At 38.9% G+C, this 14,010-nt stretch overlaps 1 protein-coding gene across 1 annotated transcript; it reads left to right on the top strand.

Moving 5' to 3' along the window:
• Window positions 1-3,873: 3,873 nt before the first annotated feature.
• Window positions 3,874-13,649, top strand: THUMPD1 (THUMP domain containing 1). The gene is made up of 4 exons (XM_028527485.2): window positions 3,874-4,187; window positions 5,667-5,841; window positions 6,755-7,003; window positions 10,234-13,649. Exons 1-4 carry the CDS (start codon window positions 3,954-3,956, stop codon window positions 10,653-10,655), a joined length of 1,080 nt encoding a protein of 359 aa, XP_028383286.1. The 5' UTR covers window positions 3,874-3,953; the 3' UTR covers window positions 10,656-13,649.
• Window positions 13,650-14,010: the final 361 nt, after the last annotated feature.

Here is a 14,010-nt window from a genome sequence, read left to right as displayed (position 1 = left end):
AGGAAGAATTAACACATTAAAATGTCCATACTACCAAAGTAATTTATAGATTAAATGCAATTCCTAGGAAAATACCAATTGTGCTTTTTGCATTACTAGAGCAAGTAATCCAAAAATTTATATGTAACCACACAACAGATAGCCTCAGCAATCTTAAGGAAAAAGAACAAAGTTGGAGTATCATGCTACCTGATATCAATCTATACTACAAGTAATCAAAACAGCATGGTACTGGCATGAAAACAGACATACAAATTGAAGGAGCCAAATAGAGAGCACAGAAGTAAATCCATGCCTATATAGACAAAGGAGACGAGAACACACAGTGGGGTAAAGGCAGTATATTCATTACGTGGGGTTGGGGAAATTCAACAGATATATGCCAAAAAATTGAACTAGACCACCTTCTTACATCATATACAAAAATAAACTTTATTTGCATCAGCAAAGTGAAAAGGGAACCAACCATCTGGGAAAATATATTTACAAATGATACCTTGTACAAAAGGGTTTGATCTCCAAAATATATAAAGAACTCACACAACTCCACTCCAGAAAAACAACCAATCCAATTAAAGAAAAATGGGCAAAGTACCTGAACAGACACTTCTGCAAGGAGGATGTGCAGAAGGCCCAGAAACATATGAAAAAAATGCTCAGCAACACTAGCCATCAGAGAGATGAAAATTAAAACCACAATGAGATACCACTTCACACCAGTCAGAATGGCCATCATATACAAATCAACAAACAATAAATTCTGGTGAGGTGATGCAGACCCCGGCTCTTGGAGTCTGTGACATTGTGGATGGGGAAAAGACATTCACACGGACTACTGAGTCCTGTGGAGGAAAATAGTGGGCAGCATTGCTCTCAAGGGGAGCCAAAAGCTGTGGCCTCTGCCATCACAGGCCTTTATTTCTACCTCTGGGCACATTGCCTGATGGTCCTCATTTACTATATCCTGGTTGGCCTTAGGTGGTTACCTTTTTACAGAAAACGAAGGAGCCAATGCTGCTAATCACATCACAGAAAAGGGATATTTGCAAATGAAAAGGCAAAAGTGGTTGAACCCATTACACTCATCCTTGGAAGGTTTAGCATGGATTTTAGGAAGTTACTTTGCAGTAAATGTCCTCAATTCAGGGTAAGGGAGTTTTTTTAGCAAAACCAAGACTCAGAGCAGCCTAGGCACATTGCAGGCCTGGTTCCCCATGGGAGAACCTATCCGTGGGTGTGGGTCCTGTGCATCTCTGACGGGGAGCTGGGCCCATGCCATGCAGAACAGTCTCCTACAGCAAGGCTGTGGAGAAAAAAGAACCCTACTGCACTGTCAGTGGGAATGTAGACTGGTGTAGCCACTGTGGAAAATAGTATGGAATTTCCTCAGAAAACTAAAAGTGTAACTGTTACTAAACACAAGGGGCCAAGGGTGGGGGGCCTGGGACGATATACTATTACCGAAAGGAGCCCCCAGCTTCGTTATGTCTGCTGCCGTATAGGAAAGACATCTCTCAATGACAGAGATTCGTGAAAAGGAAATGTTTATTTAATGCTATACAGACTTAAAGTAGTGACCTAATGTCTTCATCAAAATCCCAAAGTCCCTTAAAACACCCACAAACACACACAGTCCTCCCTTCCCCTTTTACCCAGTCTGGGGTACCATATCTCAGGAAAAGAAATAGAAGTCCGAGGCTCAGGCAGCCCCCAGTTCTTCCCAGCAATCCATCTCAGCTGGTAGGCCTCTCTGAGTTCCCAGCATCATCAGCTGTGTCGCCAGATCTCTGCTAAAGCTAGGTGGTGGTTCCCCCTTCTAAAGCTGCAGTGGTCCCCACTCTGGCAAAGCCTCATGGTTCTCCCCCCACTGCCACAGCCGTGTTGTCCTCTCGGCACAGTGGCCTCAGGAGTCTCCACTCAGGCAAAACCACGTGGCTCTCCGGGACAATGGCTGCCGTGTCGAGGCTTAAATCCCCGTGTCAATCTTCCTCTGCAGGCCCTTTCCCGAATCCTACCACAATTGGTTACACTTGCCAGCACTCTCATATCCTTCCAGCTTTACAGGGCTGCCATTGTGAGTCTGGGCAGGCGTGGCCACATGTCATGAAGCCAATCATCTCCAAGCTCCCACGCAGGCGCTGTAATTCAGGGGACCTGCCTCCAGTTACATCTTGGTGTGGAAGTTACTTCCATTCCCCTGGCTCAGAGCATAGCCACAGCTATTTAACATATCTGTGTAACCAGTTAAAGGTTATAAATATGTTAAATGAACACACCAGAGGTGTGTTGCAACATTTTGCAAAGCTGTTGCCATGCAAAACAGCTTTCAATGGCCCTACTCTATGTGTCCCTTCCCCCAACCCACACTTGTGGGGGTGGGGGGTGAGGACATCCTAATATTTCCTGGACACCTTGAGTTCTGGACCCCATTTCAAATCCCTATTTGGGCCCCCTCCCACTCTTGGCTGCACCCTGTTACAAGTGCTGTAAATGTTGTGGGGATCATTTCTTAAAGTATATAATTGTCTAACAGTTACAATGTATACCTGAAACTAATGCCAAATAATACTGAAAGTAAATCATAATTGTAAAATAAAATAAAAATTATACTTGGGGTTCAAACTATATATTTTTACTTTTATGTGTATGCTAACCTCTAGAATTCTGGTTCCAGAGGGCAGTGCATGAGCAACTGAAGAGATCCTTTCAGAGATCAATGCCATTTTCTAGCTTCCCTGATGTGGTTTAGTGGGAGTAGGACTCTTCTTAATCTTTTCCTTTGTCATGATTTTATATGTTAGTATAATTCAAAAACATTTTTGATCACTTAATATGGACTAGGCACTATACTAGGCACTCAGGATGAAAGGAAAAGTAAAATGAATTTCAGCTAGCTCTTCCCATGCTTCCTGACACCACAGCAATGCTGGCATAACAAGACTGTTCTTCATCACCGAGGACCTCCAGAATTCTGTGCTATCCATCTCCACTGACGTTCTGAAAAGTAAAGGCTGTGCTCAATATATAGGTAGAAGGAAGAAATTAGTGCAGACATACTTTTCTTAAGACTGGTAGATCTCGGGTTGGAACCCAAACCGAAGAACATGACTTCCTGTCCAAATCAAGTGAACTTGGAACAATAATTCACCAAAATGTTAATCACTTGTTATAACATCAGTGTCAGACAAAAATGCATGAAGAATTTAATATGATATTTTGGTATTAATATACATACATTTTACAAGTTAAAATCTTCCCTTAGAGATAATGTAATGTAATGAAGTTTAACTATGTTTCCTTGTATTGTTTCTCATTGTAATAATCCGGTTTTTGATCTCAATGAGTTCCATGTACTTCGTGTTCTGCTTTTCTTTGTACCTCTGGGGTCCTGCAACAAGAGTATTGAAGGAAGTGCATTGAATACATACATTTCAATAAGAGCAAAAAAATATGTAGGATGATTTGGAAGGCTCCACTGACTTCTAGGAAATATTGACTTCTAAGAGCTATGAGAGTACAAAGTGTGTCTTGCTTTGCTAACAGTCTCAACCTCATTATAGGGCAATTACTAGCACATAGGTGCTTAATAAATTAATATTAATTTAATAAATCAATGATTATGAATAAGTGAAACGGTTCTTCGCAAGCACGGTCTAGATCCAACTAAGCACCAGCATCTAAGTTTACTGGCTGGTTCCTTCCACAGACCACTTCAGGGAAACCACTCCTTCCAGTGGTGAGAAGTGTCTGTCAATCCTCGTGAGGACCAGGTAGGTGCAGCAGGCCTTGCGCCACCTGCCAAGATGGAGAAAGACGGGCTTTAGGACCCGGCGAGGCACGGAATGAAGCTTGGAGACCGGACTCCGGCAGACCTTCGCGCACCCCCTGACGTAACCAGCCCGCGCCAGCAGGAGTAGGGGCGAAGCACGTTTTATCCACAGCTGCCACGCACCATGGCCAGCCCAGTCCAGCAGCACCCCCAGTCTGGCGGCGGGAAGCGCAAGGGCAAGGCTCAGTACTTGCAGGCCAAGCGTGTTCGGCGTTGCGAGGGCGGCGGTGGGCCCCGGCAGTTGGAACCTGGGCTGAAGGGCATTCTCATCACCTGCAACATGAACGAACGCAAGTGCGTAGAGGAAGCCTATATCCTGCTCAACGAATATGGGGACGACTTATATGGCCCGGAAAAGGTACCGGCCCTGGGGCAGGGAGGCCTGCTAGAGGTTTTTGAGGGTGGAGGAAAGGCTGCCCACCCTTAGGCGCATGCGCGAGTTGACCCCGAACGCGAAGAGGGTGTGGCCTTGCCTTCCCCGCCCTCGCGTAGTCTGGTAGCCACAGGCCCGCCACCCCCCTCTTGCTTAGTCTGAGAAAGCTAAGACTTTGAACTCTTTCCGATTGTTAATCGCGGTGTTTTCCATCTATTGGTTGCTTCATGTGGTCCAGGCATTGTGTTTCTGAGCCTTTTTCAGAAACGTTTACTTATTACTTGTGAAGTAACATTCAGGAGGACATGAGGGTTGAGTAGATTAAGTGGATGGTCCAGATTCAAAAGAAGTAAACATCATTGGTCCTCACGGTTTTTGCCAAATTGTACCAGTATCTGAACGTCATGGCTGGAATAATGTGTTTGTCCTAAGCAGTATCTCTGAAATAGTAAAAATATATTTTCAAAGTAAAAACTTTTGTACCATGTCAAATTGCATGGCCCCATCGCAGTCTGCAAATCTGTGTATTCTTGGTTTGGGATCTGGACTAACACGTGTATGGCACCCCAAGAAGGAGGGTTAGTGCAGAAGGGATTTGAATTTAGGCACTATCATTTACTGGCCCTGGGGCTTGGGCACGTTATTTGCTTTTGCTAAGCTAGATAAAAAAGAAAATAACAATAGTACTTTTTTCTTTAAGATTTTACTTTTTTATAGAGAGGTTTAAGGAGGGAGAAAGAGAGTGAGGAAAATATCAATGTGTGGTTGTCTGTCATGTCTCCCCTACTAGGGGCCTGGCCCACAACCCAGGCATGTGCCCTGACTGGGAATCTAACTGGCAACCTTTTGGATCCCAGGCCAGCCCTGGGTCCACAGAGCCACATCAGCCAGGGCATGATAGTACTTTTTAAGGTTGCCTAGAAAGTTGCTTGTATACATGAAATACATCCTTGTATATAATAAAGCCTCCAAAAATATGTACAGTTTTTAGTGCCTGATTGAGATGGGGTGGAGAACTGGACAGCAAGTGCTTGTCCTTTCTACAGTGGTGTTTTGAGGAAATTCTTGAACTATTTCTGTTCCCTGTTCCTAAGTGGAACAGAAGTAAGGGTTTTTAATTCAATAATTATTGGTCTAATCTGTTCAAAATGGGAGTGTTATTAAGCACAAAGGTATGTAGTGATGGGGACTGAGGTCCATCCTGGAATGATTTATCTGGCGAACACATTTCCCTCTGTCCCAGACTGTCAAAGTGCCTTTGAAAACGTTTTGAAATTATATGCTCCAGAGTCTGAGAGAACACCCTCCTTCATCCTCATTTTAGAGGAAGTGTAGTCTCAGTCTCTTAATAAAAAGCTTTGTTGTCAATATTGAGCTATTTTCCACTGGGGGTTTCACATAAGTAATTAATTGTAGCTTTTCATATGAGCTGTTATGGTGTTTTTGCTTATTTTATGCAAACAGTTTATAGACAAGGATCAGCAGCCTTCTGGAAGTGAATGCGGAGATGATGATTTGGAAGCTGCCTTGAAGAAAGAAGTTGGTGACATTAAGGCATCTACGGAGATGAGGCTAAGAAGATTCCAGTCAATGGAGAGTGGAGCGAATAATGTAGTCTTCATCAGGACACTTGGGATAGGTGTGTCTGACTAATACACTTTAACATTATTGATCCTGTAATATCCAGACATTTCCCTATCACAAAGAACATTACCTACAAAATGGCTTCATGGTTATGGTTCAGTTTATTATTTGATAGCATCTTCACTACACTGTCTTATCAGTAGGCATACGGAGAGGTAGAATGGGGTGGTAGACATAACAATGACTTAGGAGTGGAAACTTGGTTTTGCTACTTTGTTTATATGCAACTTCTGTTAAAACAATTTCTGTCTAAAAGGAGAAGCTGGTAGTCAGCTCCAAGCTGACTTGGAATGGCTTCAGACTTTAGGGAATGTCCTGGTAGGGCTGACTTTTCTGATTTTTCAAAAGAAGTTGGAAATCTGTAGAAGTTTCTAGGTTTAAATGCAGTTAACTAATTTAAAAGTATTGAAAGCATTGTGCAACCCCAGACAGATTTGCATGTTATCAGGATGTGGCCTAAGGACTATACAATAACCTTGTGTACTCCATGATTTGAGGCTCCTGCAAATTCTTGTTTGTTTTTATTAAAAAACACACACTTTTGTTAGTTGCCATTTTTAAAGGAAAACAACAGTATGGTTTTGTCATTGGCAAAATCAGACATCACAAAAATGTAACTCCACTGTCTTCATGAACAGTTGTTTTTTAGTGAAAGCAGTAATAAGCTAAAGAGTTACAATATTCGATAGAGTATTAATATATCTTAGGCACTGAAGAAATGTTAGTTGGAAAACATGGTTGGTTAGACTTATTTAAAATTCATTGTGATAATTTCTTCTCTATTGTCAGTTTAGGTCACTGCCAATGAAAATTCATTTTAGAGAGGTTGGAGAAGCTTTAAATTGTTTGAGAACTTATACTCTCAACTTGTTTGTCCTGCCCTGTTTTGTTTGTTTGTTTGTTTTTAGAACCTGAGAAATTGGTGCATCATATTCTCCAGGATATGTACAAAACCAAGAAGAAGAAGACTCGGGCTATTCTGCGAATGTTACCGATCTCAGGCACATGCAAGGCTTTCTTAGAAGATATGAAAAAATATGCAGAAACTTTTTTGGAACCCTGGTTTAAAGCTCCGAATAAAGGGACATTTCAGATTGTATACAAAGCTCGAAATAACAGTCATGTGAATAGAGAAGAAGTTATCAAAGAATTGGCAGGTATGTTTCTCTTAGTGATTTTACATTGGTATCAGTAATAAATACTTGTTCTTATTTTTAAGAAACTTCCACACTTTTCCAAAGAGATTGCACCAGTCTGCATTCCCACCAACAGTGCACTAGGGTTGCCTTTTCTCCATGTCCTCCCCAGCACTTGTTGTTTGTTAATTAATTAATTTATTAAAAATTTTATTTATTTATTTTTAGACAGAGAGGAGAGAGGGGGAAGGAGGGAGAAAAACATCAATGTGTGGTTGCCTCTTACATGCCCCCTACTGGGGACATGGCCCACAACCCAGGCATGTAGGAATTGAACTGGTGACCATTTGGTTCACAGGCTGGTGCTCATTCCACTGAGCTACACCAGCCAGGTGTTTGTTGATTTATTGATGATAGGCATTCTGACAGGTGTGAGGTGGTATCTCATTGTGGCTGTGACTTTGCATTTCTCAGATGGTTAGTGACATTGAGCATCTTTTCATGTGGCTATTGGCCATCTGTATGTCCTCTTTGAAGAAATGTCTATTCAGGTCCTCTGCCCACTTTTTAATTGGATTGTTCATTTTTTGGGTATTGAGTTGTCTGAGTTCTTCATAAATTTTAGATATTAACTCCTTATCAGATGTGTCATTGGCAAATGTTTTCCCTTTCAGTAGGTTGCCTCTTCATTTTTTGATGGCTTCTCTTACTGTACAAAAGCTTTTTTAGTTTACTGTACCCCTATTTGTGTATTTTTTATTTTGTTTCCGTTGCCTGAGGAGACATACCAGAAAAAATGTTGCTAAGAGAAATGTCCAAGATTTTACTGCCTATGTTTTCTTCTAGTAGTTTTATGGTTTCAAGTCTTAAATTTAAGTCTTTAATCCAGTTTGACTTTATGCTTGTATATAGTATAAGAAGGTGGTCTTGTTTAACTTTTTTTGTATATATTTTGTCCAGTTTTCACAGCAACATTCATTGAATAGACAGACTGTCTTTGTCCCATTATATGTTCTTGCTTTCTTTGTCATAGGCTGATTTGATCATATAGGTGTGGGTTCATTTCTGGGTTCTCTGGTTCCATTGATCTGTATGTCTGTTTTTATGCTTGTACCATGCTGTTTTGATTACTGTGGCCTTGTACTAATAGTGTAGTTTGATATCAGGTAGTGTGACACACCTCCCATTTTGTCCTTATTTCTCAAGATTTGTGTTGCTATTTGGGGACTTTTGTATTTCCATTCGAATTTTTGGATCATTTGTTCTAGTTCTGTGAAATACGCCATTGGTATTTTTATAGGAATTGTGTTAACTCTACAGATTGCTTTGAGTTGTATGGACATTTTAATGATACTAATTCTTCCTATCCACAAGTATGGTGTATGCTTTATTTATTAGTATCTTCTTTGATTTCTTTCTTCTGTTCTTATAATTTTACTGAGTACATATCTTTTACCTCCTTGGTTTAATTTATTCCTGTGTATTGATTTTAATGCAATTGTAAAAGGTAGCATTTTCTTAGTGTCTCTTTCTGGAAAGTTCTTTATTGGTATATAAAAATGCAGCTGATTTCTGGGTGTTTATATTTTGTATCCAGCTACTTTACTGAATTTATTTATCAGTTCCAGTAGTTTTTTTGGTGGACTCTTGAGGGTTCTCTATACATAATATCTGCAAATAACAACAGTTTTACTTCTTGCTTTCCAATTTGGATGCCTTTTATTTTTTTCTTATCTGATTGCTATAGCTAGGACTTCTAGTACTATGTTGAATAAGAGTGGAGAAAGCCAACATCCCTGTCTTGTTCCTAATCTTAAGGGAACCACTTAGTTTTTCTCCATTGAGTATGTTGTTGGCTGTGGGTTTTTCATATATGGACTTTGTTATGTTGTGGTATGTTCCCTCTATTTCCACTTTGCTGAGAGTTCTTATCATAAATGAGTACTGGATTTTGTCATGTGCTTTTTCTGCATTTATTGATATAAAGAATTGCCCCATGACCCAGCAATTCCACTTCTGGCAATATATCCAGAGAAACCTAAAATATAAATTAAAAGAATGTATGTATCACTATGTTCATTGTAGCATTTTTACTATAGCCCAGATATGGAAGTAACCGAAGTGCCCATCAGTAGACAAGTATATAAAAACGCTGTGGTATGTATATACCAGTGGAGTACTTGTGACAGATAGCATGGATGGATCTAGAGCATATTGTGCTAGGTGAAATAAGTCAAGCAAGAGAAAGGCAATCTAACTTATATGTCAATATAAAGAACAAAATAAACAAAATTGAAATAGACTCATAGGTACAGAGAACAGATTGATGGAGGTGAGGGAATTTGGAGAACTAGGTGAAAAGATGAAGGCATTAAGAAATACAAATTGGTAGTTAAAGAACAGTCATAGAGATGTAAAGTACCACATAGGGAATGTGGTCAATAATATTGTAATAACTGTGAATGGGAGCAGGTGAATACTTGAAATATTTGAGGGGACCACTCTGTAAAGTATGTGATTGTCTAACTACTATGCAGTACACCTGAAACTAATATGGAATAATATTGCACATAAACTGTAATTGAAAAATAAAATAGAATTTTTCTTTTACTTTATTTTTAAATATAACTATCCTTTATTTTTTCACTGTGATAGTGTGATTTATTTTTTAATTTAACTTATTGGGATGACATTGGTTAATAAAATTATATTGATTTCAGGTGTACAATTCTGTAATACATCATCTGAATATTGTATTGTGTGTTCACCACCCCAAGTCAAGTCTCCTTCTATCACTATTTATCCCCCCCCTTTACCCTCTTCTGTGTCTACCCACTCCCTTTCTCTCTGCACTGTACTAAAATAAAATTTTTAAAAAGTTGTTTTTTAAAGGTGTAGGTCTTACAATTTTAAGTTAGAGCAAATATATTTGCATTTTTAAAATATCATCAAACCTAACTGGTTTTAATATGTTGGGTATGAGAGTTTTCTGGTAGTTAGATATTGTTTTCCAAATCAAGATGAAATTTTTATTTGAAAAAAAGTACTGTTATTAAATGTCTTAGGATTTCATTGTATTTATTTTCTGAGAGAGTTCAGGGTATTTGACTGAGGTCTGTGTAGAAGAGTGGACTTGTATTTGTTTTGGTTTAACAAGTGCCAGACCAAAAGAGATGAAAGATTGGTTTATATCCATCAAACTTCAAGATATCCTTCTCAGCCTAGGTGTTTTCCTGTTCTTTTTGTTACAGGAATAGTTGGAAGTCTCAATTCGGAAAACAAAGTGGATCTTACCAATCCACAGTACACAGTGGTAGTAGAAATCATTAAAGCTGTCTGTTGTCTGAGTGTTGTGAAAGATTACGTGTTGTTTAGAAAGTATAATCTCCAAGAGGTGGTGAAGAGTGCTAAGGACCCGCCACAACTTAACTCCAAGCAGACTGCACAAGCAGGAAATGGAAAAGAAGCTAAATTGGAAACTAGTGACAGATCAAATCAAAATGACCCAGCAGAAGAAAAAAATAACCAGAAGGTGGTACCAAAGAGTAGTGAGGAACTGGGGCAGACAAAACCAATATCTGAGGTATCAATGGCAAATGAGGGAGGAGCTAAACCTGAACTTGCAAGTCAAATCACAGAAGCATCTGAGTCAAGTGAAAATGACCTCTCATAGGAAAAAAAAAATTGTTTGGTGTTGGAGGTGAGTTTTTCAACTGGGATTCTGTGAACTGTTGGGTGAGGTTCCATATAAAATTGTTGCTGAAAATTTTGGTTTTGAACTTCTAGTGCTACATAATGCTGTGCTCACAGTGCTGAACAGTGACTGAACAGCCCTACTGACAGTTTTCTTAGGTTGTTTCAGCCCTGTCTGGCAGTGTACACTCAACCCATGTGCATTTGGGTGAGCCAGTGGAAGCTGGATAATTGGGGAACACTCTTATACGTAGGGGAGTGTGGTAGGAGGATGACATTGGCCTCTTCCTCATGATAACCTTCTCTACCCTCCCTTGCACTGCCAACTCACTAATGGGAGTAAACCAGCTCTGTAAAATATATAAACTTTGAGGAAATTTTCATTCTAATGAAGGAATTTTTGTGTATCTCAACTCAGTTGTCTCCTGCCACTTTATTGTAAGCTTTGCAAAAACATGGGTCATGCAGGCTAGAAGTGAATTGTTTTGTGACATTTTAATACTTTTTGTGGTTTCTTGTTTAGCTGTTATACTCTTTGTTATATTTTATTAACATTTGTTGCAAACAAATCTGGTGGTCCTGTGCTACAGTTTTTGAAGGCAAGTCTGACATAGAAGAGGACGATGGTAGGCATAGAATAGACATTCCTGATATGGTTAGTGATGAAGAATTACAGTCTTCTGAGTTACTTGAAGACATTGGTACAACAAGGGACAGAGAGAGATTCTTACTTTACAATGAAATCTACTTCTCAATGGTTATATGGACTTATAATCCAGGCTGTCCTGTTCCATTGTATATTGTCTGTGGAATGCAACTTGTAAACCTAGCATTTGGTCCAGTGGTTGTAACTATAACTCATAGCCATTTGGTAAGTAAAGATGTTGATTATTTTAAATGCTTTTTGGAATTTCAAAACAGTAAAGCTTTTGTTAAAAAAATTACAATTAATTTAGAAAGCGAAATATTTAGTAGCAGAACTTACTCCACAAAATAAAATTTCTCATAGTTCGTAAGTATCTAACAATACCAACATTGAATGCTAGGACAAGAAGTTAAAAATTTGAAAATACTTTACTCTAATTTAAGAAATTGATATATGTCATATGATGCTAAAAAGTTGTGTTTTTTTTGTCATTAACTGCAAAGAAGCAGCTTCTCTATCTGGGTTGAGAGTCAACAGATTTCATGAATATTTAATTTATTTTTTAACTTTTCAATAACAGTTGATATTCAATATTATATTAGTTTTAGGCATACGGTATAGTGGTTAGACATATATATAATTTATGAATATTTGAAATGGTGTAGCATTTGCAAGATTTGTCAATGATGATGACATTCAAGAAAATTTTTCAGCTACTAGGAACCTCCAAAACAAAGACAAATATACATTTAATGGGTCTTTATATCTGAAAACTAAAGGTCTGTCATCTGTACTCTTAGTGACCCATCAGTGGTTGGCCTCATGACCAGTTTTGCCTCATTTTAAAAGGAAATCCTAATGTTGATGTTTTAGTACACTGCTTTCTTCACAGAGAGGTGCTGGTATAAAAAATGGATGAAATGAAAGTGTTAGATGATGCTACAGAGATGGTTATCTCTGTTACAGATCCATTTATTCAAGAATTTTTTAAAAAATCCAAAAAATAAAACCTGAACAAACAGCACATAATCTCTTTTACATACAGACCCCAGTAGCTTATTAGATGGGGATACTTGAGTTGAAAGGTGAATTACCAGAGTACTTACAAGAAAATACTGGGCCAGATTTTGCTGAATGCTATGAAGATGAAGAATGGCTATAGATACTAGTCTACTTAGCAGACATTTCTCATTACATGAATAAATGAACAAGTTCCTGAGAAAATGTTTTTTTCTTAGAAGTGACAAGATTCTTAGATTAAAAAGAAATGAAGTTTGTAACAATCACCTTACCAAAAGAACTCTTGAAATGTTTCCACAGCCACTTGTTCCTGAGAATGAAGAAAGTAACAAGTCTCAAGCCATTAAAACTCTCCTTGAAGAAGTGCAACACCAAGTTAAATAGCATTTCCTTTCTTTTCCTAACACTTGTGTATGACTGGGTGGGGTTGTAGGGGAGCCCAGTCACCTGGGTGATTTGATGTTTTGCCAAAATACTCTGTATGAGACGTGGTGCAGGAGTGGTCACATTGTCATGATGAAGCTGCCAGTCACCAGCTACCCATAGCTATGGCTTTCTGATTTATCCGAATACTTTCTATGGAGGAATGTTCAAGCTTAATGCAAAATTTGATGCAGATTCGTTGCTCTGTTTGCTCAGTCATTTTGAATGTCACAGCCACACAGAACACATGCTCACTCAATGGTGTCTACCGCCTTCCTGACTAGTACAGTGAAATCATCATTGTTTAGCATGTGCATTCCAGTTCACTGTCCTTAGCTGCTAGGTTACAATGGTGTCATGCAAACTATTCTCATAATAATGGCTAGACTTTTTCTGGACAGACCTTGTACTTAGAATGTTAACTCTTAATAGGTTGAAGTCATCTTGAAAGGATGATAAGAGCATTCTAAGTATCATTTTGGGGAACACAGAAGAGGATTTTGATGCCTTACACACTTGCTCCAAGTTAAAGATTACTTTTATTTAAGTAGCACAAAACTCTTGGTCTCTGGAAGTAAAATGGGTTTAATGCACACAGAACATAACAGCTCTGCACAACTGGATTCCTTTTACTGTGAGAAAGCTGCCACTTTGGCGTAGTAGTTTGTTTTAATCCCTTTTTGTATTCATTTGTATTCTGTGAGACCTGAGTGTGATGAGCAGTGCTTCCTCAGCTATCAAGTGCTATATTTTGTTGGAATCAAATTATTCGGTGAAAGATTTGTTTTCAAGTTTACCAACTGTTTATTTTCACTGACATTTGAGCATGTTTTCTTATAAATGGTGAGTTTCCTGGTTAGAATTGAATGCTTTTGTTTTTCTTTTTCTTTAAAAAAATTTTGTCAGTTTTAAAAAGTCCACCTCAGTGTTTTGGTTCAGTAAACTTGTTTTACTCTATGGAGGGAAGAGTGTTAAACTTACTAATTTGAAACATGTTTCTCGCCCTGACTGGCGTAGCTCAGTGGATTGAGGGCGGGGTGCGAACCAAAGTGTCGCAGGTTCGATTCCCAGTCAGGGTACATTCCTGGGTTGCAGGCCATGACCCCCAGCAACTGCACATTGATGTTTCTCTATCTCTTTCTATCTCCCTCCCTTCCCTCTCTAAAAATAAATAAATAAAATCTTAAAACCCCTGTTTCTCTAAGGTTAATCATGATTTCTAAATGTTATTTTTACCTGTATTGTT

Source organism: Phyllostomus discolor, chromosome 3 (assembly GCF_004126475.2).
Source record: "Phyllostomus discolor isolate MPI-MPIP mPhyDis1 chromosome 3, mPhyDis1.pri.v3, whole genome shotgun sequence".
Lineage (NCBI taxonomy): Eukaryota > Metazoa > Chordata > Mammalia > Chiroptera > Phyllostomidae > Phyllostomus > Phyllostomus discolor.
Note: the sequence above shows the minus strand (reverse complement) of the source record. Positions and strands in the feature narration are given on the sequence as shown.

Coding starts and splice junctions, on each gene's coding strand:
- THUMPD1 (XM_028527485.2), top strand. CDS start 3,954: ATGGCCAGCCCAGTCCAGCAGCACCCCCAGTCTGGCGGCGGGAAGCGC. Junction 4,188..5,666: donor ACTTATATGGCCCGGAAAAG/GTACCGGCCCTG, acceptor TTATGCAAACAG/TTTATAGACAAGGATCAGCA. Junction 5,842..6,754: donor CATCAGGACACTTGGGATAG/GTGTGTCTGACT, acceptor GTTTGTTTTTAG/AACCTGAGAAATTGGTGCAT.